The sequence below is a fragment of the Rattus norvegicus genome, chromosome 8 (assembly GCF_021556685.1).
Source record: "Rattus norvegicus strain SHRSP/BbbUtx chromosome 8, alternate assembly SHRSP_T2T, whole genome shotgun sequence".
Lineage (NCBI taxonomy): Eukaryota > Metazoa > Chordata > Mammalia > Rodentia > Muridae > Rattus > Rattus norvegicus.
The window spans coordinates 50136562-50164474 of NC_141541.1; the positions used below are offsets into that span (position 1 = coordinate 50136562).

Below are 27913 nucleotides of genomic sequence, written 5' to 3' on the forward strand. Positions count from 1 at the left end.
AGTAAGAAGAACAAGAGGGACAGGAGAGCACCACCAGCAGAGAGGGGGAGAAACAGCAAGACGAAAGAGAAAGTTTAATAAAGCATCAGAAAGGAACCGCTTCCCTTTGCGTCTGGGATGACTGTTTATAATAAATGCGCATACAGCAGAACTAAAAAGAATCCATGCCTTTGACAAAGTCATCGAATGCCGAAAGCATTGTTATTCATTAGCATAAAAACCGAGGAATGAGTTCCGGCTTGGTGGCACATGCCTTTAATCCTGGCACTCAGGAGTCGGAGACAGGTGGATCTCTGAGTTCAAAGCCAGGTTGTCCTTTAGAGCAAGTTCCAGGTAAGCCGGGGCTACACAGACAGATTCTATCTCAAAAAAAAATCATCAACAACAAAAATTTAGGGATAAACTTAAAAGAAAATTTTACTTGCAGTGATGGTAAGTTTAAATATTTAAGAAGAACACGCATATACATTGACATTTCTGGGGTTGTAGCTCAGTGGAGTGCTTGGCTAGTATGTTTAAGACCCTGGATTCATTCCCCAGCATAAAGAAAAAAAGAGAGAAAAGAAAAGAAAGATTAAGTCAGGCGGTGGCATATGTTTGTGATCCCCATACTCAGGAGGCAGAGGCAGTGAGACCATGAGTTCCAGCCCGGACAACAGAAGGCAATGGCATGCAAGACTTCTACGTTGGAAATGGAAAGATACCAAGAGAAATTAGAGGAGGAATGGAGGGATAGGCTACAACCATGGATCAAAGGACTCGATGTTATTAAGATGTCAATTGACCCTGAAATCGATTTACAAATTTAATGCTCGCACAGTGAAAGTCCTAGCAAAACTGGCAGGATACGCAGACGCACAAAGGACTTTGAATGAGGAGAACAATTTTGAAAATAAGCAAAGGGCTTACCCTAATTGATTCCAACTCTGGCTGTAAGGTTTTGGTAATCAAGACAATATGGTAGTGGTGGAAAAGACAGACACATAGCTCAATGGAACACAACAGAAAACTACCACCCCCCAAATATACCCACATATACATGACAGATTGACTTCCAAAGAGGGACCAGGGGGGACTCAACACGGCGAAGAGACGTCTTCTCAACAGATGGATAAAAATAGATATCGAAAAGTGGTTCAAGCAGATTAAAATGTGAAAACAATAGGGTGTGATCATTTTCTCATGACACATTTAGAAAGTAACCCTAAATGAATAGCTATAGCGCTCTCTCTCTCTCTCTCTCTCTCTCTCTCTCTCTCTCTCACACACACACACACACACACACACACACACACACACACACACACACACAAATGGGAAAGTCAAGTATCAGACATTAAAACAGTCTAACTGGTCCAAGCAGGTAGAACAATTAAGGTTTGATTGGATAAAGAAAACCACCGTCGTCCCTATGGTGGGGACAAAACGCAGCAGTAAAGCAGAAAAAGGCCACAGGGCAACGAAGCCTCTTGGATGAGCTTCAAATTCACAGGAGTGACAGAATCTAGGAATGTGGAATAAACACTCTGTCCACACAGAGCAATCCTTGTAGAGAACTCTGGACACGCTAACACTAGGTAGAGGTGGATGCAGACAGTGGAGAGAGCGGTGCATACTACAAGATGATTCAGAGATACTGGGGTCGGGGGAGGCTTGATATTTTGAATTTATAGAGATGAGGGATGGCTCTTATCAAACAGAACACCGTGACATAGATTTGCTGTAGTTCACAGCTCTCAGGGAAGCTGTTACGGAAGCAAGAGTAAGAAGAAATTGTGGGGGGTTGGAGAGTTTACCTCACTGGCTAGTTGGAGGGCGACCAGAATCTCTCGGTCACCACTGTTCCCTACAACAATCTGTCACATGCATCTTCCATCCACCAGTGTTGGTGACGACTGCTCCCCTTCCCACGTGGGGCCTCTGCGGTGAAGCCTCTGCAGGGACTGTGAGGCTCCCTCACAGGTAACCTCCAACTCTCATCCCCCAGCAACTTCTCTGCTAGTTCTCAAAACAAGGTCCCTAGGGTGCTCAGTACTTCCTGGCAGGTATTACGTATGCCTGGAGAGAGTCTCCAGCAGCTGCCCTGGCAACAGCCAGGCAACAGGGCTCCAGGGGAGGAGGATGAAGACACAGCTCTCTACCCAAAGGAAATGGCTGGCGGATGTGCCTGCCCCTCCCTGTCGTCTCCAGCAGCAGAAGGTACTAAAAGCCCGCAGGCCTCTCTGCTGGTGAGAGGATTGCGTGCTGCAAAGGAAGCAGCAGTTCTATGATGGAGAAACGGCTGTTCAATCTTTCCCGTGGGACAGGAGAAGGGCGACCTGAAAATTCCAAACCTTCAACTCTTATTTGACCATGGTGTCCCGACCACTTCTTTTATCTGAACACAGACTTGTATTTTCTGCCATTCTGGGTGGAACCCTTAACTTGTATGCATGTATGCACATAAACACATGTACATGGACACACGCGGACGCACTCGCACACACAGACACACACACAGACACACACACACAGACACACACACACAGACACACACTTTTCTTCTGTCTCTCATTTAGAGGGATGATAAGCCTGGGCCACATATGAGATAAAACACAAGAGTAATGTTTACAAATTGTGCAGAGTCAAACATGATTGCCGTGCATATAGCAGATTAAATGTGGAAACACACACACTGCGTTCTCCACAAGAAGCACTGTGGGGATAGGAGCTGCGGATGTTGAATTTTCAAGCCTGCCCGTGCAGTGATCTGCTGGGACGTCAGCGCCCATCCTCAGGGTCGGCACAGACTAAGTCCCTAGGTTACAGGATGAGGCCACAACTTAGGCTGGACCCTTGAGAATGGGTATATGGTCGGTGTTCAAGATCCAAATGGGTTAAACAGTGTTAAAACAATCCCCTCCCGTAGCGTGGGGAAGACAAAAAGGGCCAGCCAAGCTAAGGCTCAGGAAAACACGGGAAATGAGCAGTGTCAGACCCACCACAAGTGCGTTGTAATTCTGACACAGTTGCCAAGTTTGACTGGGCATTTTCTCCATGCCAGACACTGTTACAGCCCAGGGCTGGGGGAGTAACCAAAGCAGACACTCTATTCTCCCCCTCGAGGAATGCATTGTCCCGAAAAAGCTTGGTCAAACTCACAGTTGTTTCTAATAAAAAACTGAAACGGCCTGTCTTTTATTTAAAGTGATATTCTGGCAAAGAATCACAAGGGCCTTACAGGGTGTGAAGACATGGGAGTGCGGCTAACTCCTCTGTGAGGCCCTGGGTTTCTACATACACATTCGGGTCACATAGAGCACCACAGACCTCCACCAGGGACCACCGTGTCCCTGAAATGTTGGTTCACAGCTCACAATGCTCACACTAACGAAAGCCCCAGGACCAGAAACTGACCTCTCTCCACCGGGCTCCGGCACTGCTAGAGATGTACACGTTGGTCTTGCTGGCCAAGTTCTTTCCCACAGAGCCTGAAACACAAAAGGAAGAATATGCCAGAAAGACATCTGGCCCAACCGGACATCCCAAATAGTAGCTCGTCACTGGGAGAGTGTCGTAAAGCCATGAGGAGGGGACACTGCTGGAGGTCTAGATGATCACTGTATAGGCCTAGCTGGCTGCATGGACCCAGCCCACCCATGCCCCTGGGATAGATAGCAGGCAAGTCACAGTTACCGGTGGCGATGATGAGGCCGGGGGCTGACTCCTTGGACAGGATCGGCATCCTCCGAAGTTGGAGGTTGAGCAGTTGACTGAGGCGCTGGGCCAGGTGGAGGGAGCAGCCCTGAGAGAGCTGCAGAGGGAAATTTCCAGATGGGATCAGCATGGACTCCCTCAAACCCAAGAGTCTATCCGAGGACCCCACAACAAGACCCAGAGGAGGGTCTGGGCCAGAAGAAACCAGTCTTACAACCCAGTGGCCCTCAAATCTCCCGAGATAGAGCACATCTTCTGAACCAACATAAACGTCTACCACTGAGGAAAAGAGGAAGCCCCGAGACTCCCAGAAATAACCATTACAAGTCAGGGTCAACTCCAGCATAAGAGAAAAGCAACCCAATGTCGGCGTTATCCAGGGACTCGGAAAGACAGAGAACTGAAACGTCCTGTTGACTTTATAAGTCAGTGCATATGTGTCTGAAATACGATGCTACAAGTTTGGTCAGAAGAAAAAGAATCAGAGATCCAAACGTCTCATTGGAAAATAACCAGGCGTATAAGACATGTGATATGAATGCCACAGGGGTCATGTGGAAGCTAAAGGCTTATCCCATGTTTGTGGGGAAATGCAGGCTTTAGTGGTGTTGAAACTGGCTTCCTCGCTGTGAGCAGATGCCTACCATTCCGTGGACCACCACAAATGCTTCTGCCTCATTCTCCTGGCCAGAAAAATATGATGTCTAAAGTATTTCAGACATAACAGTGATCAAAATGGGCGACTCTGTGTTCAGGGCACGGGTAAAAATGCAAACCAATCTTGCTAGCAGCCCGGATTTGTCAATTAAGAACGGGAGGAAATCAGGTTGGCTCATGAAAGTTTTCTTCCCTACTTCCTCTTCCACTTCCTTTTATTTAAGGAAATCAATCCTTAGACGTGTTTCTGGATCCTTGGACCATCATGTTTCACCACATACATTACTATATACTCCTTTTTTTCCACCTCATGGTTCGGATCAAAATACTCCCCAAGGGTCCTATTCTAAAGATTTGCTCACAAATTTTCGGTACTTCTGTGAAGTAGCCGAATCTTTAGGAGGTGGGGCCTAGTGCAAGGAAGTTGTCATTAGGTGTGCCTTTGAAGGGAATAGGGAAACTCTGGCCTCTTCCTCTCTGGGTTTCCTTTATCTATTTCCTGTCTGCCATACTAAATCAAGCTTATTGTATCACGGTGTTCAGCCTTGCCACTGGCCCAAAGCTACAGAGCCAAGCAGGCTCAGACAACAAATTACTGATACCTCTGAAACCATGAACCAAAATCAGCCTTTCTACCTCAGAAACTGATTTTCTCGGGCACCTTAAAATGGTGACAGAAAGCTAACATACCACCTGTGACAGTTAATGCTCATGGTCAACTTAATTTGATCCCAAATCACCTAGAAGATACACCTCTGCCTAGGTCTGTGAAGCAGCTGCCAGAAGGGCTAAGCTGAGGGGCAAGAGTTAGAGCCACCATGACTGTGGCAGTGCCATCCCCAGGTCTGGGGTCCCTACCTGAATGAAAAGGGGTTAAAGGAGGAAAAAACAAAACCAAGCATCGGCCTTGAGCCTTCCCACCATGATGGATTGTACCCTCCAAGTTGTGAGCCAATGAATAAACACTTTCTTCCTAAAGTTGCTTCTTATTAGCTCTTTGGTCCCAGCAAAAAAGGAAGAGGGACCCAACCAGCCACCAAAACTAAGAATTAGAAACTAAAAGGCAATTGACGACCCCACAGTTACGAGCTGATCCGTCTGAGAACTAGGAATTCCACCGAATCTGTTTCACCAACTTGTCCCCCTGCCCCATGACATGTTCAAAACTGCCTAGACACATCCATAGCAAGATGCACCAAGCTTCTGAGGTCCTAAAGACCGAGGAAGGGGACTTGTCAACGTGTTTGCCCGCATCTGTTTATAGCCCACTTCTTTCCAAAGTTAGATTTCACATGGCAAATCAAGGGCTGTGGCCAAAAAGAAGAAATACGGGGAAGTATGTTCTAAGGCGAGACTCTCCAAAAGAATTTTCCCAAGGAGAGAAATACAGCTACGGAATGCAGGGGAGACAACATAGCGTACCACAAACAAACAATTCAAAAATCCAAAATATTAGGTGAGTAACTAAATATGGCTGCAGCCAAAATTAACACTAATTTCATCTGGTTTCTTTCTGCCCACTCAGGTGAAATAGAAATGAAAAGTGTGGTTGTCCCAGAAGACCTGGGCGCACAAAGTCAAGTTGTGAGAACACTTAGTGGGACCAAGGGACACCGTTTAAAATGCTTAGCTTTTCAGATTGGCATGTAAACAGGGAACGCTATCCTCATTCTTCAGCACTGTGGGTTTGAAATAAAATTGGTGATGTCATTTTTTTATAGTAGTTCCAAACCAAAAGAAATAAAATACCATCATGTATTAGAGTTAAGTCTAAACAGTGTGTGTGTCTGTGTGTGTGTGTGTGTGTGTGTGTGTTCGAATAAAAGAGCATCAGTTTGAAACAGTCGCATACATAAACTAGGGGTTGGAGGAGAAGCCATGCCCATGTCGTGTTTGAATAATCCCAAGTCCTGCTAATGGAATAACAGGCACCTGCTGGGCATAACACAACCTCTCAAATTTTAGGATTCTATGTGACACTTCCACCCTTATTTTAGGTCCCACTGGATTTTACATCAAACTGACTCACGAAACTCCACCTTCCCCAAAGATGTGATGTCCTCAAAAGATATGTGTCATGCCCTCGTGTTGGAGCCGTGGGGTGTTGGAGCCGTGGGCTAACTGGAGCTCATCAGTCAAGCAACAAGAGTGATGTCTAACAGATGTTGTGTGTCACGTATCATGGCGCTCCCTTCAAAACTATTCAGTTGAGCTGGGTGTGACAGTAGAGGGCATAGTCCTATCACTCTGACCACTTAGGAGGCTAATGTAGAAAGACTGCGAGTTCGAGACCAACGAGGGCCACATAACAAATTCTAGGCCAGCCTGACCTACACAGCAAGAGTCCGCCTCCTAACAAACAAAACTTGAGATATTGGGCTAATGATACAGCTCACGAGTCAGACAGACGGGGACTGTGTGTGGTTCACTCTCCAGTACCTAAAACATAAGTCTTGACTATCCCATGGTGCCCCTCTGAGTTGATCCCAGCCCCCGCCATGCCTTGGTGTGGCACTGGGGACCTGAAAGGGCGGGTGTGCATATGCAAGTTTGTTCCTTGTGTTATTGTTAACGGCGAGCTCTATCATCTTGCGTGCTTCCCGTAAATATTGAATAGAGAAAACTGCACCAGACCACAGCTCTCTCTGTTTTGTATCAAAAAAAAAAAAAAAAAAAAAAAAAAGCCAAACGAGTAAGGCAGCTGTACCTCACAATTGATTTTCTCTCCATATCCTGTGAAGGCCGGGGCCTGAAGAAATTCCCAGGTTCCCCCTTTGTCAAAGGTGATGACCGACCTCATGTTCTCCTCACTCATAGATCCATTAATCAGGGTGGCAATGTAGACTCCTTGTAAGCCCTCCACTCGGTGAAAGTCGGCAAACGGCTCGTTTGCAAAATACCTGCGGGCAAAGAAAAACCAATCGTCCATAGCCTGGGATTGGCATTTGCTTGGCATTTTACATTGTGTGCGGCGTAATATTGAACCATCTCAAAGCACACACTATCACGGCATTAGGGACACTCACAGTGCTGTGCAATGTCTCTGCTTTTCTTTCAGCTCCCAGGCCTTTGGTGACCACAGGTCTGCTTTCTGTCTCTACAGAGTCTCTCTACGGATTGGCCTGATCTGGCTGCTCTGTATAAATTGAATCATGCAATATTCCTTTAAATCTTGTTACCTTTGCTTACAGGTTTACAAGGTTCACCCATGTAACAAGCACAATGCCTCATTTCTTTAGAGCTAAATAACTTGCTCTTAACACACACACACACACACACACACACACACATATAAAAAGTATTTTTAAGGGCCAGGGTCCTCAGCCAACCACGAACTCCCCAAAGGACATTTGGAATGAAGAGGACGTTTTTAGAAAATGGTCAGAGCTACATCCATTTCTTCGCTGTGAATATTGATCCAAATCCTTCGAGAAGCCTGGATAAGTGTGACGCTTTAAGCCAGCTGTGCAAGGCACTGGTAACAACGCCGAGGCTCACAGTCTAATCTGGTCTCTAGAAATACAATTATCAGACCCTACACACAGGGTTCCCTGTCGAGAATTCTAGCAGTGTCTATTTCTGGTTTTCAGTGAAACAGTACAGACAGTGAGGACAGCTCTAAGAAGCCAGGGGTGGCTGTGGCTAACAGGACAGTAAGGACCGCCCAGGTTTCACTTGCTACCCTGACAGCCCGCTGGAAAGGAGTTTTTCACTAACATAGCACGCACGTTACAAACCTAACACCTGTGAGAAATGGTCACCCTGGTTCCCAGGTGGCTTTTAAAACTGGACATGTGCCCTTTATGTCAAGGTTTCAGAGCCATGGGCTGCAAAATCAAGCCACCGAGTGCCCATCATAGGATGTAGGAATCCCCTGAGCTGGGTGACAGTTGTACCACTTCAGATAGGGAGACGAGCACATCAGCCTCTGCTGTAGGGAAGAAGGTATACATACATAGTACTGATGAAGCTGTTCTTGGTTGGCAGGATGAGAAAAGCCCCACATACACCCCACCACCATACGCTGGGGTGTAGACTCTCCCCTGATGTGAGATTCCTTGGGTCTCCATTGGGGGAATGGGCTAATGGGCTCTGGCCTTCTGCACTGCTCACCTCAGCTCTCTTGCCTCCAGAACCTACCATTCTGAGGCTCACTGCTTGTTATGCCCATGTGGGAGGCCAGGGTTTCTCTCAAAACCTCGTTCTTTTCCCTATTATCTTCTGGGGGTTTTAGCATTCACTGTCTGTCAGCTTTTGCCTCACAACCCTCTGCTCTAATGTCAATCCACGCCTTCACTTCCCTCTTGGGCTCACACCAGAACAACAGATTTCATATCTGCACTCTCTTCTAAGAGCTTGTTTTCTCCCATCTCTCACCACCAGCCCACTCCAAAGCATTTCTCCCCTCCTTTTCCAAGTGCCGTGGGCTGAAACTTGCCAGAAAGTTCACCAGGGGTCCCCTTCAGCCATACCCCATGCAGATACAGACCAGCAATCATCCCCACAGACTGAGCCAAGTGTCCCCCACTAAGCTGTCCCTACGGGTCTGCCACACTGTTAGCACATTAGTTCCTATAAGCGTCCTACAACTAGCCATGGCTTCCCATGAGATTCCTCCAAGCACAACCCACAAATGCCGGAGTGAGTCCCTGTTAGGACTTCTCGTCCTTCTCCTTTAAGGTAATGAGAGCCAGTCCATCAGCATCACACTGCCCTACTCACACTATGCCTGCCCACACATCTGATAACTCACCCTCCCCCATTTCATCTGGCCAAGAAGGAACCACGAAGGCTAACAGCTCATTGAACTGAGCACGTCTGAACCCCTGTCGCCATGAGAGAAAACCTGACAAGAAGAGGAAAGCTCAACAGGATGTTGGCCTACCACTGTCAACACAAATCTCCTTTCAATATCTCAACTGGATGACGCATGGCAGTGTTGGGCACCACGGGAGGAGACTGTCACACAGAAAAAGCCCTATGGTCACGTAACTGAGGACTCCTTCCTTGGTCGTCCTCTCTAGGTAGGCCTCCCACTCTGTCCTACTGTGAGAAATTCAGCTGAGTATCTGATAAGTGAGTAAGATGATAAAGTCATCAGTGAGCTGTGGTAGTCACTCTGTAGACATGGGTGTCTCCAAGGTGGGGGTGGGGGGGTGGGGAGAAAATTAAAGACCTGAGGGATAGTGGTTCGTGAGTCATAAGTATTAAAGCATGCAAACTCTGTTATTCACCCACAGAAAGAAATGAGATGCTAACATTCAGCCATTGGGGATGAACCTTGAACATCATGCTAGAAGCCAGAAGGCCACATACCGTCCTGTGATTCCATGTATGTCAAACAACCAGAAAATTAAATCCAAAGTCCTTGCCTGATCCCAAGCTCCTCTGAGAGGGTAGCATTCAAAACTCACGTAGCACTACAAGTACCAGACAGCTCTAGATTTGTGATCGCCAGATAAAGGGGCAATGACACCGGGGCCTCCACTATCACACACCACCTTATAATTACCTCTAAGAGATGTCATTCAGTCACTTGGGAGCAGAACCCCTGCGTTCCCTGAAGTGATGGTGTCTTCCAACTGTTCTGTCCCATTGGCTCAGAGACCACAAAAACCAAGGGAATGGTTAACCAAGTAGCTGAGGTCCTAGGTATCACCTAGAACAGGAGTCCTCAGCCTGAACCACACATGAAAACCCCCTGAGTGACAACCCTTACCGTAAACCCAGACCGATTCAATCGTAATCTGAGGACACCGGATCCAGGGGTGCGGGTGGTACACACTTCAAAAGCACCTCAAGCAAGGCCACGTGCACAACCAACACTGCAAACCACTAAGGTAAGAAGAGGCAGGCGGCCTGGCTGGCCCAAGGCTGGGGGCTGGGGGTTCTCCTTACCTCACCAGGGTGTCACTGCCGGCCCCTCCTGGGCTATAATACAGCACATTCTCCAAGGATAGGGAGAATTTCAGCCCCTCCGCCTCTGAGATGTACAGGTTAGTACTATTGTTGCTGTGGCTGACGCACACGAAGACCTGGTCTTCGGAGGCATCGGCGATGTAGTATTCCTAAGCCAAAGTCAGAAAACAAACCGTCAGAAACACAATTCTCCCTGTGGGTTTTTAGACTCACATGCAGGCCATGACGCCACGGGTCCTGGTGATGAAAGTGGGTATAAAAGGCGGTGGCTACCCAACCTGAATGAAGAAGCTGAAGTAATTTTTCCTTCCAAGTATCCACGAGTGGTCTACGTGTAGAGCTTGCTGGTAAAGTACTAGAAAAGAATGGGCCTCTGACCTCCATACATGACCTAGAAACCTCTTTTTGGTAATGATGTCTCCGCATTTTCCCCAACAGACCTTTTATTAGCACAAGGCACCAGAGAGATTGACATGTGTTTCATTCCCTCCTCTTTTCCCTCAGAGAACCCACAGAAACTAGACAGAACCGATTATCATTCCCGTTGCCTAACCGCTGAGCTATCAACCACAGGCTGATGCCAGAGCCTCCCATGACCACCTCTTCTCACAGGCTGTACCTTGGTGATTCACACTGCGTCTCCCTGGCATTTGGAACTAATACTGAATTCATTTGAGGTGTGTGCTAATACAGAATTCATTCGAGTCCTGGCTATGTATGCTTTCGCCGCTCTGCTCTTGGTCTGTCTGACCTGTCCCTTTCTACAAAGCAGAACTCAGATATAGCCCTCTTTTTGGAACCTTAGCCATCTGTAAGGAGTATAGCATGTGGTTAACAAGCAAATGGTGTGCACACATTTCCCATCGCTTGAGGACTGGCATTATGAGGCCACTGACGGGCACTGACCCTTCTGCCAATCTTACTCCACTTAAAGCAGGAAAAGGATTCCCATTCAGCTCGGCTTCCAACAGCAAAGTGCACAGCAGCAGACCGACAGGCCCGGAGTATAACAGATCTCTTCAGAGGGCTCCCCAGAGGGCGCCCACAGGGAGAATGTGAAATGCTCACACCAGCAGGACATTCTCATGATGCTTGGAGACAAGCATCCTCCCCCTCCCTGCCTCCAGCAGACCTCACTCACGTTAATAGGATGCTTTGTGACAAACTGGGCTGCTCGCATAGGCTTCCGGCCAAAGGAGACCCAGAGCTGGACAGATGACTGCTGCTGGCTGCCCGGAAGATGCTGCCAAGGAAAAGGAAAGGATAATTAACTTTGCCAGATGACAGTCTCTCAAAACATGGGGGGAAAGAAAACAGGTCAAACCCCTCTGATTCCACTGGAAGAAAACAAAGCAGTCTGTGACTCAGTTCCCTCTCCTGTTTTGACAATGCCAACCCGGAGCTGAGCTATTTAATAATGGATGCTCCATTCGCAGTTCCTACAGACAATCTGAGGGTATCAGAGCAAGAGAGACGGTGGTCTGACAGGGAAACTTGGACACAGGGAGGGGGTGGTGGAGGCCACCAGTGTATGAAGAAGAGTGCTAGGAAGGGAGAAAGCCATGAAGTTCAGACAGAGCGGAGCCTGCGGCTTTAAGCTTGAACAAGGGGAGCTCAGCCACTCACTATACAAAGCCCGAAAAGGCTTCAATTTGCAAGACTTTGCAGAATGCTTGGTGATTCCATGATCCAATCTCTGAACATACATGCATACATACATACATACATACATACATACACATATATGTGTGTGTATATATAAGTATATATATATATGTGTGTGTGTGTGTGTGTGTGCATATATATATGTTTGATAGAACAGAATTATCAACAGTGTTGAGTTCCCCACATTGCATTAAAGATTTTAAGCTGTCCCTGGGCCATGAAAATGTTAAGGTGTCCTGTGCATACGACGATCGTCATGACTACCAGTGAATACACATGCCCACGATGTACATATATTGCATGTTGTGTTTTCTCACTCCTTTAAACTCTGTTCCCTCCCAAAACAAGACAATTTCCAGTAATGCCAAAGGCCCCAACGTTAGCTGGAAGTTTCACCCGAAGAAACGCATCAGCCAGTAAGATGGATTCAAACGTGTTCCATGCCTTTAGCCATCAGGGAAATGAGAACCAAAACTGCTCCGAGATTCCGTGTCACACCAGTCAAAATGGCTACCACCGGGAAAATAAATGGCACACAGTGGTGGCAAGCATGTGCAGAACGAGCCCACCTGATGTGGAAGCGTGAACTGGGGCAGCCAACCACTGCTGTCGGCACGAAGGTTCCTTGAGACAAAACATCAAAACTGCTCGGGCCCAGCGGAGATCCTTGCACATCCAAGTTTATACCACAATAGGTCAGACAGGGAACAAACTCACACGTCCATCGGCAAAGGATTTCATGAAGAAAATGTGATTCATTTGCACGGTAAATTGTATTCAGTCCTACAGAACAACTAATCATTCGTAGGAGAATATACACAACTAGAGATAAGCCTCACTCAGAAAGACAAATACCGTGTGTGTGTGTGTGTGTGTGTGTGTGTGTGTGTGTATGTGTGTGTATGTGTGTGTGGGGTGTGTGTGTGTGTATGTGTGTGTGTATGTGTGTGTGGTGTGTGTATGTGTGTGTGTATGTGTGTGTGGGGGGTGTGTGTGTATGTGTGTGTATGTGTGTGTATGTGTGTGTGTGTGGTGTGTGTGTGTATGTGTGTGTGTGTGGTGTGTGTGTGTATGTGTGTGTATGTGTGTGTGGTGTGTGTGTGTAAATGTGTGTGTATGTGTGTCTGGTGTGTGTGTATGTGTGTGGTGTGTCTGCGTGTGTCTGGTGTGTGTGTGTGTGTGTGTGTGTGTGTGTGTACATACATACATGCATGCCACTCTTATCCCATAAATCCAAATTCATAGACTACTATACATCAATCTTTTTTCAAAGTCTCAAAAGGCATTCTCTCCCTGCTTCTGAGAGAGTTATTCCTTACCTGAGATAATTCAGGTTAACCCTAAGGTATTGTGAAAGTGTTATTGTATTGTTTTATGGCCATCAAGAAAAAATATTAGCAATTTAATCATGACACACTACTGACTGTGCGTGGCATTGTCAGGCTCTGATGCTTCTCTTAATAAACCACAGGGTGGTCGGCCTTTTTACTTTTTAACTGTTATTAGTAAGCCCCATGGATCAGACCTAACAGCACAAATCAGTGTAAGATAAAATGGAGAGTTCTGCTCCCGATGTCCTTCCCTGTCCCCATTCCACCTTCCAGAGCGACCACTGGCAGAAGCTCTATGCACCTGCACGGTCACACACAAACCTCTCAATATAGTGACAGACAACACTGTCTTCCCCTAACACGGAGTCTCCCTTCACCAATAAACAGCAGGACCCTAACTACCATCCAGAGTAAAGAGCACCATTCTTCATCCTCTCCTCACCACATACAGTCACACAGTCAAGCGCTGGTTAATGGGGTGCCAAGAGAGATATCATGCTGGTTTGGGGGAAGCTGCTTGGACACACCCAATCAGCTGGTGGAGATAGCATTTTGACCATTCTGATTTTACCTTAGTCTTCTTACCAGGGTGGAGATTCAAAGACCAATGAGGGCACGTCAAGAACAGGAAGAACGCCACAGGACGTTGGACTAGAAAGACACAATCATCACCATAGCCACAGCTTGCTTATCTACCTGACGCAGCACAAGAAAGACACACAATGCCCATCTTGGCTGTCATGTTGATTTCTAGTGGTGTTCTCAGGGGAGGGGGGCTAAAACAAGTCCAACCTGATGTGTGCAATCCAATCTTTGGCACACAAACTGGGTCACAAGAGAGAAACCACTAAGCACCTCCTTCATAAATAGTGCATGTAAACCTTGCCAAAGCACAGTTTAGCCTTTCTTCATTAATCATGTATCTATGACATCTTTCCATCATTTCATAGCTGATGCCAGACACTGGTGATGTCCAGAAGCCCATGGGAATACACTGCCTCCTTCACAGTGCAGACCATCTCTAGGCCACACTCTAAGAAGAGAACTAAGTTTAAATAAAAAGGATTATTATTATTATCATTATCATTATTATTGTTATTATTATCATTATCATTATTATTATTATTATTTCTTTCTTCTGAGACAGAACCTCGTGTAGCCCAGGCTAGCCTCAGACATACTGTCCAGTTGGGGATAGAGAGCCTTGAACCCCTGATCCTCCTGCTGTACCTCCTAAGTGCTGGGGTTACAGGTATGAGTCACTATGCTCAGCTTGCAAAACTTTCATTCTGCACTGACATCCTGACAGGCTGCGTCCATCTCTAGACCTACCAACGTGTGCAACAACTAGGGCTTGTTCGAATGTGTTCATCTGGGTGGACGTTACAGGATTTGATACTTCGTGGAGAGGTTGATTTTTTTTAAGTTTTGTGTTTTCCGTTCTGATAAGCAAATGGGGTGGATTCCTGTATACATCTGAGATGATAGCAAGGCAGACAAAGTCCTGGACCGTCAAGAAGGATCTGGGAAATGGTATATTCTTAAACCACAAAGGTCAAGGATGCAGCGATGATGAACTCTTCAACTTCAGGTCTCAGAGTGGCTCAGCTAGAACAGGTGAACAGCAGGGGGCCTCCCGGGGTGTGGGACGACCTGAACAGTGGCTAAGAGCTGCGGCAGGCAGTAGTACAGTCCCCTCTGGATCAATGACAAAGCTTCAGCCAATCATCTCGGATATTCCCGGCAGGGAACATCTGACCTAAAACACAGAAACCCAGCGCAGTGGCCCAGGCCCCTCCTCCCACCCAGTGACTGATCCCTGTCAACTTGATTGCACTAAGAAACACCTAAGGGATCTCTGGCTGTGTCGCTGGGGCATTTCCAAGGAGGAGTAACAAAAGGGAGATGACCTACTCTGAACACTTGGAGACACTGTCCCCAGGCTGGCTCGGGACCCTGATGGAATAAAGAGAGGGAAAGGCTTCTCGGCTCCAGAGCATCGGGAAGTGAAATGAGCTGCCCTGCTCTGCCCCACCCTCCCCTCTGTGACACACTGAAAGCTCTGAAGTCCCGAGTTCAAAACCAACCTTTCCCTTTTAAATTCTTTCTCTGCAGTCTTTTTGTCCCAGTAAGGACACTAATCAGATTGACAAGTCCCAGCTACTCAGGAGGCTGGAGTAAGAGAATCACTTGAGACTAGGAGTTAGAGACCAGCCTAGGTAACACAGCAAGACAGGCAGACAGACAGACAGACAGACAGACAGACAGACAGACAGACAGACAGACAGAGTAGATAAATTAAGTCTGGCTTTCAGAGTAGCAGAGGAAGTATGAAAGCCACCAAGGAGAAAAAGTCACCAACAAGCCCGTCTGGCTGTGATCTCTGTGACCTAGAAAATTATCAATGTGGCAAGAAGTGCCTTTAGGTGCAATAGTGAAATGACTGTTCTAGTCATAACCAGTGGCTTTCCGTTCAGACTTAAGAGGTCTGCACCATACCTGCATCGCTTGCCTGATGCTGTAAACCTGACCAAGAACTCGTACCTGGGAAGCTTACAAGCACAGGGGCAACCTACTACTACCATGTTGCTAAATGGACATAGTATTCAAAGTGTCCTCCAAGTAGGTACTTCTGCACCCATAAATGGTTAACACAGACACTCACAACCAGCCAAAGTGCAGAGGATAAGCATCAGAGGAGCATCAGCCACAAACGGATGTCTGTACCACATCCATCCTCCCTGAGGTTCAGGAAACGTTGCAGAAGAGGGGCAGAAATATTCTAAGAGCCAGTAGTCAAGCAAGACCTGGGCAAGACAATGCCTTCTGGACAGGGTAGGACCAAAGAACTCAGGAACTGGCGTAGCTATGACTACCTGCATGAACCAGTGGACGTTCCAGCATGGGGGAGAGGCGCGCATGAGCCTCTACCTGCAGTAGAGCTGTTGGGGCGGATGGCTTCTGGGAGACAGAGTTGGCTTTCTCCTAGAGTGTGGTCCCTGGTGGGGCAGCCCTGTTCCAGTGGATGGTCCAGCACCCATGGCAGTGCGAATTGGACTCAGTGAGTCATAAATTAAAATGAAACAGACAAACAAAGGAGATGAAGTTATAGGAAATGTGCAGGTGGTGTGTGTGTGTGTGTGTGTGAGTGTGTGTGTGTGTGTGTGAGTGTGTCTGTGTGAGTGAATGTGTGTGTGTGTCTGTGTGAGTGAGTGTGTGTGTGTGTGTGTGTGTGTGTGTGTGGTGGGGGGGGGATCCAGAAAAAAGTTAAGGGGAGGAGCAGGGGAAGAATATTATCAAAATACACTGCATATATGTATGAAATTACGGAGAAATTAATAAAAATATATAATTTTAAGAAAGAAGAAACTATCCTAAGGAAAACGGATTAAGTAATAGAAGTATAGACAGCTAGTGGGGCTGGCTTATGTAAGGAACACTGAAGAAAATGAGGGCAGTAAAGAGCTCGCATCAGTATAAACTGTTCTCCTTAACAGATTGAGAAAGGACCACAATAAAGTTTACAGAGTTGCTATTAATTAAAAACATTTCCAGAATGACAAGGTAAAGAGCTCTAAAACTCCATCCCTAAAAGCAAGAAAAACATAAACACTCTCAAAAATCAACATTCTTCTGGTTTCTGAGGACTACCATAAAGGTTTGGCAAATCTCCAAGCAGTGGTTTATTGAAGAGCCAGCGTCTGGATCTCGGTGATCGTGGTGAACTTCCCTGCCCTTTCCCTTGCCTGACTCCTAATCCCTCTCTCTCTCAGACTCCAAGGTAGCCTTGGAAGCCCACAGCCTCACAGCTACAATAGCTGAGTGGCTACTGGACAGAACAGGCTGCCCCTCCCCAAAATCCAGTCAGAAAATTTCAGTACTTCATCTACCTTATACGAAAGTAGGCTCTGGGCTCATCTTCCTAACACCTGACCCTACACACACTCACACGTGCACGCGCGCAACACGTGTGTGCACACAGGAGTCCAGTGTCCGATAGCCAGTCAGGGTGAGCCCAGAGGACAACAACTGACAACTGGCACTTTAACGTCGAGATTGCCAGAGGCAGCATCCACAGCTGGGACTAACCAAAGCTTAGAAAAAAAAACCCAGAAAGAAAATAGCCCTGAGAGGCACTGTTTGGAAAGCTCTGAAAGATTTCTAAGAACCTTTAAGGCCAAACTCATAAGAGCTATGAGTACGCCCCAGGAAGAACAAAACAGGGTCTGTCTCACCTCTAGCTAATCTGGAGGGCTCTGCAGAAGGCAGAAATAGGGGGTGAGGGCGTCTCTGTAACTTGCCAGGCAGAGAACAGGATATTTTACCCCACACCAGAGTCCATTAGGAAGGGCAGAGACTGGCTGCTTCAAAGTACCCAAGGAAATCTAACGGACGCCGGCTGCCTGGTAAATAAAACCACAGACAATTCTTTCTGTATATATGTAATAAAGAACACATCACAGAACAACACTATAGACTCAGGGGTAAGTATCAAGAGACACAGTAACTGTGTAATTTTCAACAAAATGTACTGGTGAACCATAACTGTCAACCTGACATAGCCTAGAGTCCTCTGAAAGCCTTCGTTGAGTGCTTGAGGGATTGTCTCAATTACACTAGCCTATGTGCCTATCTATAGGGAATTGTCTTTATTGTTAATTAATATAGGAGGGGTCAGCCCACTGTGGGCGTTGCCATTCCCTGGGCTCTATAAGAAAGCTAGCTAAGCCTGAGCCTGTGAGAAGTGAGCCCACAAGTAGTGTTCCTCACTTCAAGTTCCAGCCCTGACTTCCCTCAGTGATGAACTGGTTGTTTCTTAGAAGTGTAAGCCAAATAAACTTTTCTGTCTCCTAAGATGCTTTCGGTCAGAAGGTTTTATCACAGTAACAGAAATCAGTCTGGACAGAGGATGAGCAGAAGTGGCACACACCTGCAAGCCACCACTACACAGGCCAAGGCAGGCGGGCTAAACCTAGGCTGGGCCTACATAGTGAGATGTGGCTCAGTAGGACAGTGTTTGCCTAACGTACATGAAGCCTTGGCTTCAATCTTTGTCTCCCCCCTCCTCCTCACACTCCGCTGAACACACAAAGAAAATCAAAAGACAAGAAAGAAGAGGTATCTGTGTAAAGTATCTATGGGAGAGTATAGGTATTAGAATCAGCAAGTCGAAATCAGGTAGCACAAATATGGTTAAAGAACAAAGAACATTAAATAATGGCTCATCAGACATGGCAAGACACACCTATCACCCAACACCTGGAGAGTGAGGTAGGAGGATTATAAGTTCTCAGTGAGCCTGGACTGTGTATAGAGAGACTTTGTCTCAGAGAAAGATTGTTGAAAAGGGAGGCCATAACTCAGGTAAATGACCTGCCTGACCTGGAGGAAGCCCTGGGTTCTATCTTTACCATATGGGCCTGCATTCATGCATCCTATAGGAGTTACTTTCCCATTGCTGTGTTAAAATATTATGTCCAAGGTGGGTCCTCAGCCTATGGGTAGGATGGGGGTCCCCATACCTTCACTCCCATTTAGCCCTTTGTTGGTATGTCCCAGGAGTATGATTCACTATCTCCTCTACATCTCAATGTGATCAACAGAGCAGGACTATACACAAAATTTAAAGATGTACTGGTCTGGGGTTTTTTTATTGTTGTTATTTTGGTCTTTTAGTTGTATGGTTCCAAGACAGCATATGTTCAACTCTGCTTCATACCTGCTACGGGGTCTAACATCAGTGACCATCAAAACAGGGATGACCCAGGAGTAAACAGAAACTCCACAGGCCCTCCTCTGTGCCTCCTGCTAGACCACAGTGGAACAGACAGCTCCCCGCTACTGTAACTTAAACCGTGGGACATGAGATCTAGGAAGCAGGCTGAGAGAAGGGACAACAGCCATCCGCTCTGGCCCCTCTCAGGCAAACTCAAGAACAAGCCAGGGTATCACCAGTGTGTGTGAGAACTGAAAAATTAAAGGCGCACATTAATTCCAGGCCAACAACTTCAAAGAGAAAAAGCCCGGAGCCTCTGGGGAGCCAGAGATAAGATTGCAGGCTGAAAAAGAACTCAGGGTTATCCGATTTGGGTCACAAAGCATCAGTGCTGAGGCCTGGTTTCTGCTTCTGCCTGTTTTCGATTACCCTACTCATTTCCAAGGTAACTGGTGCAGGGTAGGTTCTCGAGCTATTCTGAAAGCGCGCACGTGTGTGTGTGTGTGTGTGTGTGTGTGTGTGTGTGTGTGTGTGTGTGTGTGTATGTATACACCTATACATACATACTTATGTGTATATCTATGTATGTATGTATACACATATACATACATACTTATGTGTATATCTATGTATGTATGTATACACCTATATATATACATACTTATGTGTATATCTATGTATGTATGTATGTATACACCTATATATATATATACATACTTATGTGTGTATCTATGTATGTATGTATACACTTATACATGTATACACCTATACATACATACTTATGTGTGTATGTATGTATGTATGTATGTATACACCTATACATGTATACACCTATACATACATACATAGACACACACACACACACACACACACACACACACACACACACACACACGTGTATATGAGAAACCCAGGCAAAGCAATAAAGGGATGACTTAGGAGTCAATATAAGCAGAAAAAAATGGCCACAATTCAGTGTTTAAAAATTATTTGTGGGGGCTGGAAAGATACCCCTGAGATTAAGAGTGTACAGTGCTTGCAGAAAGCAGAGGTTCGATTCCCAGCACCCATGTCAGGCAGCACCTCAGCACTACCCAGAACTCTAGCTCTAGGGGAGCCAACAGCTCCGGCCTCCCCAGGCACTGCACTTATATGTATACCCACACACAGACACACAGACATAAAGAATTTTAAATGGCTTTTAAAAGTAAAACATTTTGCAGGAGGTCAGTGAGGTAACTCAGAAGTAGAGGTGCTTTGGGCCAAGCCTGGTATCTGGAATTTGATCCCCAGGATGAAAATGGTTGAAGGAGTCCTCTGGCCTCCACACACATGCCCCCAAGGAACATGTACCCACACAGCGACACACACCCTACATAAGGAAGCGAATGTAATGGAACTCTTAATAAACTAAGAAAACACGATTTTGCCAAGGTACATACTGGGGACTGTCTATAGCTTTTGGTCACCTGCACTCTTCCGCCAGCCCTCTTCCCTGCATTCTCTGCTTGCAAACACCCGAGGATTATTCTATCAAGGAGGCTGATCTACTTCTGCCTATTGCTACCAAAGCCAAAGCTAAATGAATAAGAATCTGGAGGCAGACACTCGCCCACTTCAGCCCCTCAGTTAACAGTGACAGAAAGCACTGACACCCTCCTGGGTACCAGAGGCCTTCCATGGTCAGTAAGAAAAGTCACAGCTCCCAGGAGCAAGGATCCAAGGTGCCCTTGCCAGAGCACGTTCAGTCCCTTTGAACAGGGTCACAGAGTCCTGCTAAGTAATCTGCTCTGGACTGAAGCGTCCATCCCAGCACCTGCCTCTTGCACATCAAGCCTCCTCAAGGCTGAGCATTAAGCGACTTGCTGACAGCTGGAGGCCTAATTACTCCTTTTCTTTGAGAATTAGCTTCCACTCTCGAATGACAACATATCCTATGAGCCATGTAAATGAAAAGTGTCCAAAAATCTCAAAGAGATGAGTCTGAATTAAAAGGAAACCAGGTAGTGGAATTTAAAGAACCATAGCTTCCAAACACTGTGGTGCCTGTCCATATTCTTTTTTCCTGAGAGAAAAAAGAAGTTTGTTTTCAGTCACTGAGGAGATGGCTCAGCTGGCGAAACACATTTGCTGAGCAAGCGTGAGCTCCTGAGTTCAATCCCCAGTACTCACCGTAGGGTGAGTAACCAGACACAGTAGTTCTGGGGAAGCCAGGATGAAAGGTTCCCTGACAGGCCTTTAACTAACTACAGGAGGGGTAGGTGGGGGGACAAAAACAAAAGTAAAGAACAAACAAACAAACAAAAAACACCTGAGGTCAAACTTTGTCCTCCACAACACACAAATACCTACACACACACACACACACACACACACACACACATTCAACCTCGTACACCAAAAATGAAATCTGTCTTTGTCGGAGATGCTTGGCTACAGGAAGACAAGCAGATTTCTAGGTTCTCTGATATTTGATTGCTGGCTCTAGATTTCTCCACTCGGACCTTCCACCCTCCTGCCCTCCAGGCATGCTCACTGACAGCACGGATCCTCCAGCCAAGCTACCTTGTGTGCACCACCCAGCTGATGTCATGCAAATTCGCCCAGGTGGATGCCAGACCCAGCAGAGTACTGCTGGAGCAGCGTACTGCTCCAACTTACCACCTCCACTTACCACCACCTTTGTAGCAAACAGGTACTTGTCCCGAAGCTGAAAGTCTCTCACTTCCTCCAGGATCACTTCCTGGTTTTCCCGGGACTGGAAGAAGTCTGTGCTGCGGAACACTGTGGAGAACCCAAAGGGTTCATGCCGCTCGATGTAGATAGTGTTCGGCTGGTCATAGGGGTCGATCCCCCTGGAAGGAAGAAGCAACTGTTACCATTTTCCTGCTCAGTCACTAGAAGCACGGACATTTCGCTGTGTGGACAGCCATGCAGGATCGAAACGGTGCCAGTTACAAATAGCACTCTGCCTCAAGCATGTGCCTTGGGGTTGCTCCTTAGGTGAGAGGCAGAAGTTGGGCATCTGCCACTTAGCGTTTTGCTCTGCTGTGGCTGTTTCCAAATCATCCTGGGAATTAGGGCACAGTAATCCCCAGCCCTACTGCAAAAGAATGAATAAAGCAAAAGGCGGAGAGGTTCTGAATAAATAAGCACTGGGTTCCTGGAAGCAAGAGGCAAGTTCCTGGTGCCAAGCTCAGAACCTTGGGGTGATAGACATTTTTGCCAGGTGCTACAGACTCAATGGTACAGCAGCAGACAGGGCACAGTAGAACCCTCAGAGCCCGGCGACCTGTCCCTCCAGTGTTTCCTTGCCTGTTCATTGCAGACACCACTAATCCATGCCATCTGGAGTCATCCTGCCAGTACATGACGTCTCCCGTGAGGCACCTGCTTAGCCGTCATGCAAGGTCCTTCAGAGAGGGTAGGCACCCTTGTCCCCCTCCCCCAACCCCATGCTTCTTCTGTGTAGAGGGCGCCCTTTGTACAAACTCCAGTCCTCCACCTAAATCCTCTCCTCTGAGATCAAGTTCAAATCATCGTCCTCCAAGAATCCTTCCCAGTGCTCCTCTTTCTCCTCCCAATGTTAGCCGCCCTTTGTACAAACTCCAGTCCTCCCACCTAAATCCTCCTCTCCTCTGAGATCAAGTTCAAATCATCGTCCTCCAAGAATCCTTCCCAGTGCTCCTCTTCCTCCTCCCAATGTTAGCCACACACTCACTCTGAAGATTCACTCTCAAAGCTTTCATAGGGGAGTTTTTAACTGAGCTTAGGGGATGACAGCACTGAGGCTGGGTGAATTCTGGTGTCAGTCCCATTGCACTATGGTGGGGCCTCTTGTCCATTGGGTCACATGTTTTTGTGCAAGCTTCTTGGGCATGTCACATGTCCTGGGGAGACTGAGATAACAGGATCCCTAGCTGAAGAGATGGTCACTTTAGATGCCTGGACCACCATTACACCTCCCAACTCCAACTGTAACCATAAGGTCAAAGGACAGTGGAGAGGCTCTAAGCTAGTGCCCTCAAGTAAAGCATCAACCAGAAACTGGGAAGACCACTCATGTGCCCAGGCTTCCTGACATTCACAAAACATGCCAAGGCTGGTGAACCAGCAAATGGAAAATTAACTGGGAAGTCAAGGAAAGAACTCCACAGTCACCATGTGGAGATGACTTGGGCATTGAGCCGAGGGTGTCATTTCTGCAGCTGCCTGTACGCGGTTTCACAATGCCCTGTGGCAGTTAGCATAATGGAGGTGAGGATCATTTCCAATTCCTCCTGAGATGAACTGTCAAGGCTGTGTTTGTCAAAGAAAACAGATTCTTTTTAAAAGGAAGAAATAGAACTGGGGACATGGTACAGCCATTAAAGTGGCTGTTGTATAAGCATGAGAAACTGAAGCTCTGCATGAAAGGCAGTGTGTGGCGTCATAATCCCAGCACCAGAGAGGTGGGCATGGAGTCTAGCCAGTGAGTTCTAAGTTCAATGAAAGACCCTATCTCAAAAACATAAGGTAGAGGAAGATGTACAACATCAACCTCTGGCCTAAACACACACACACACACAAACATGAACACACATGTGTGAACACACTCATACACATGCAAACACACATGTCAGCACACACGTGAATACCTACGTGTGAACACATATGTTGACACACATGTCAACATATGTCAACACACGTGTCAACACACATGCGAACACACACACACAGGAAGACGACAAAGAAATAGAAAGGGGAGAGCCTCATTTCACACTAGCAGAAGACTTGATGTCGGCCCTACAATCTGGACTCTGAAGAGTGATAGGGAAGCCAGCAGCCTGGTCCGGGCGTGGGAGAAATCCATTCTTCCCGATCAGATGCTCGCGTGGGGGCGGCTGGTGACATGTTCTCTTCTCCACAATTAGAAGTACTGATTAAAGTACTTCCTCTCGCCTGGAGGATATGCAAATGAAGAGGAGACTGCTGGGTATTTTTAAAAGGCGGAGAGGAAGAAGCCCTTCTTGACATATTTTGAGATGAACTCATTTCTATTATCCCTTGCTCTAGCCAAAAGAGGAAGCCAAGGTCTAGAGACAGAAGGCCTCGTACCTCTAATTCCAATTCTCTCCTTCCATCCATATTTGGACCTCCTAATTCTGGGGTTGGCTCCACCTACAAACTCCTATATTCTGGTATCTCCTTGACTTCCAGATTCTTAGAGACTTTTCGTCCTGTTTTCCATAAAGAAACTTCACCCACTGGTTATTTCTAAGCATGGTCACCCACTGGGCCCCACTTGCCTCGCCCCCAGCCCCACAAGGAAGCTGCACAGGGCATCCTTGAATGGGCTCCCCTGCTACAGGTCTCTCCCCACCCTGTCTTACAGTCTCTTAACACTGCACATGCATTTACTAGCTTTCTCCACCCTGGTCCCTGCCTCCTTGCCTGTTGTTCCCAGGTTTCTAAACATGGTGGATCAAACCTGTGTTAATTCTCCAAAAGATTGGCTTGCACTGTTTCTGACATTGGGGGAAATTTAGTAAGAAGTCCCTCCAGCCACCTTAAATCCCAATATTAGACATCCAAAGATCTGAAATAAACTGGGCCAATCCCTTTAACACACCTGTGTGCCTGCAGAAGTTGTAGAACAAAGTTCTAAGCTAAATAACCCTGCACTTAGTTATCCTGCTGGCTTGCCCTCTCAATATGGTGTTAATTAAAATGATGAAAGATGAATCTGGGGGCTGGAGAGTTGGCTCAGTGGTTAAGAGCGCCGGCTGCTCTCACAGAGGATCAGGGTCCAGCTCTCAGCATGTGGTGGCTCACAACATCTACCCCCAGGGATCCAATGCTCTCTTCTGACTCTGGATGCACCAGGCACACTTGGGATGTATGTATGGCAGGTAAACCATTCATATATATAAAACTAAAATTGTTTCCAATCAATTTCTCCCAAAGGCAAGAGGAGGGTATGGTGCTCCTGGATGGAGGTTGCTCTTACATGAAAGTATGGTTATAATTTTCCTAAAATACCCACAGCCTCTGCCCAAGGAACATATCCATAGCATCAGGAGAGCTGCCTGCTATGAAAGCAACATCCGTGTGACTTGGAAGACGCTTAGCTCTCCTCTTTCATCACCATCCTTAGTTACTAAGCAAATAATATCAACTCGAAAGCATGCAGTTCAAACAATCAGCCAAAATAAACACCAGCAGAATCTACATCCTCTCGTCCCACTATCATTAACGTAGGCTAAAACTAAACGTAAATCTCAGAAGACGAATAATAACTGAGACGGAAGCACGCGTACAACCTGTCTCGCATGAATCCTAAAGGGCCTAATCTCAACTATATAAAGAGTTCCCAGAAATCAACAAGAAGATTAACAATCAGAAAAGGGGCAAGAGGCACTAGCAGACATGCCCCCAAAAGAAGGACATTTTACTTTGTTCTTATTTATTTATTTATTTATTTAGATGGGATTTCCCTGTGTAGCCATCATAGCTGTCATGAAACTTGCTAAAAAAAGAACATTCTTTTAAACTTTATTAGGAGTTTATGTTTGAATAGGAGTTCATGATCCTTGCCAAATACATAAAGAGTTCAAAGCTATCCAGTGTTACATGAGGCCTACATTATGGGAAGAGGGGACAGGTGTTCTTAAGCAGACAAAGACATTCAGGCCCATTCATAGTGAGAAAAAAATGCAAATTAAAGCTAAACGAGACACTGTGCCCTTAGCTGTAGATAAAGGCACTGTTCTAGTCTACTGAGATGAAAGTAAATTTGACGACATCCGTAGAAAATTCGGCAGTGTCTACCCAAGTCGAAATTCCCCTGGGGACCCAGCAGTGTGCAAGACTAACAAAATCTCATCCCTGTGATGCTGTCACCCTACTGAGAGCAAACGGTTAAGGTGCCGGACGACTGTACACTAGGAGGTAATAAGGGGTCACACGCAGAAAGGACAGGATGAAGCCGAACTAACAGAGCCATGCTTGTAATTCTAAGCAGCATCTTTGGAATGCTCCCTACAGAAAAACGGCCATCACTTAAAAGACAGTAGACAGAGGTGTAGGGAGAATGCAGAGGAAGGCGGAATCTGTGCGTGGGGCACAGCGTGAACCAAGCCTGGGGAGGATCCTGAAGAAATTAAAAGTAGCACTACCATACGACTGCTTGGTCTGGATACAAGCACCAACAGACATGAACCCACGGCCTCTGAGGTCTGCACTCCCATGGCTACTGCAGCACGGCACACGAGAGCCGAGATACCTACGCGTTCATTGGCGGAGAAACGCACGAAGAGACTGCGGCATATGGACACAGTGGAATATTAGTCCACCTTTAAATAAAGCTCCCCCGGGACAATACGGAGAGACCTAGGAGATGGTAGTTAATTCAAACAGGCCGGCACACGAAAAAGCGTAGTATGTTCTCACTTCCATTTAAAAGTGTAAAACCTCACATGGGGGTGGAGACCGGAAAGGAAAGTAGGAGGAAGTAAAAGTAGAAGGCATGGAGGAGAAAAGAAGTCTAGAGCGCCAATACGCAGAGGATTGGGCTTTATAATCGGAGCCGGTGTTTGGGATTTTTGCTAAATGGTAGATCGAAGCTGCTCTGGCCACAGGTCCCATGCATGACCGGACACATAATCTGCCTTGCCGTGGGTATCACTTGACTAACTACACCTCTCCCATAGCAACATGGAACATATGCTCTAATAAAACGTAAATAAATAGGTATGATCTGATGGCCAAGTCTCAGGGACTGATCAGTTCAAAGGGAAGACAGGAAGGACAGACTGGGAAAGAACATTCTAGCCAGAGGAAAGAGCAGGTGCAAAGGCCCTGTGCCCTGTGGTGCATACACACTTCATCTAAGGGATGTGATGGTGCCCTGTGGCGCATACACACTTCATCTAAGGGATGTGGTGATAGATACATGCAAAGGCTCAAAGCAGGGCTGGAGAGACGGTACAGCAGGTAAGGTGCTTGCTATACAAGGTTGAGGACCTGAGTTCAGTGCCCATGTAAAACACGGGTGTGGAGGCTCCTGTCCTTAACACCAGTATTAAGGGGAAGAGGGCGAGGTCAGCCAATCAAGTCAAATTACCAAGCTCCGGGTTCATTGGGAGATCCTGCCTTAAAAATACAGGGGAAAGTGATTGAAGGAGACAGTCCGCATTCACCTCACATGTATACATACCTGCACACATATGTGCACACAGACATATAAACATTACATGCCATACCTACACAAAGGTTAAAAATAGATAGGTATGGTCCAACCCGGTTCAAAAAGATTGTTCTGCCTGTGTTCTGAGGATGGGGTACCGGGAGACAAGAGTGACTCCAGAGACAGCTGAGTCTTGTGAGCTACAACAGTAGCTTCAGGTAAAGCCGTAGTTGAGCAGACGGTTCTGAGTATGCAAAGAAGGTTGGTCATTTAAGGGCTGGGGAGGTGGCTCAGTGACTACAGCACTTGCCAGGAGAGCTTAAGGACAGGTGTTCAGATCCTTCAAATGGGCAAGTGTGGAGGTTCACATGTAACCCTAGCATTTTGGAGGCAGAGAAGGTTCCCTGGGGCAAGATTGCTTTGCTGTCTAAACTAGCCAGAACGGTGAGCTCTGGATACACAGAGACCCTCTCTCAAGAGATAGGGTGTAGAGTAATGTCAGGAGACATGGATGACAACTTCAAGCCTTTTACATGTACATACACTGAGACAGACATGTCTATCCACCCATACTCGAACACATACCACACATACATACATGGGTCACTGAATCCACCATGTATCCGGATGGAGAACATGTGGAGCTGAAAACAAATGCAGAGTCAATGATTGCAATGTCTTCCATTCCTTTCTCTCTTGTTTTGTTTTCCTCTTTCTTTCGTGAAACAAGGTCTTACTATGTAGCCCTGGATGCCCTAGAAC

The 27913-nt window shown here is 46.7% G+C and overlaps 1 protein-coding gene across 1 annotated transcript in view; it reads right to left on the reverse strand.

Moving 5' to 3' along the window:
* The window catches only part of Sorl1 (sortilin related receptor 1), a 162951-nt gene that overhangs the window by 96325 nt on the left and 38713 nt on the right, over window positions 1-27913 (reverse strand). The window contains 6 exon segments of the mRNA NM_053519.1: window positions 3397-3470; window positions 3676-3793; window positions 7061-7253; window positions 10252-10421; window positions 11414-11515; window positions 21659-21839. Coding sequence (NP_445971.1) covers window positions 3397-3470; window positions 3676-3793; window positions 7061-7253; window positions 10252-10421; window positions 11414-11515; window positions 21659-21839 — 838 coding nt within the window.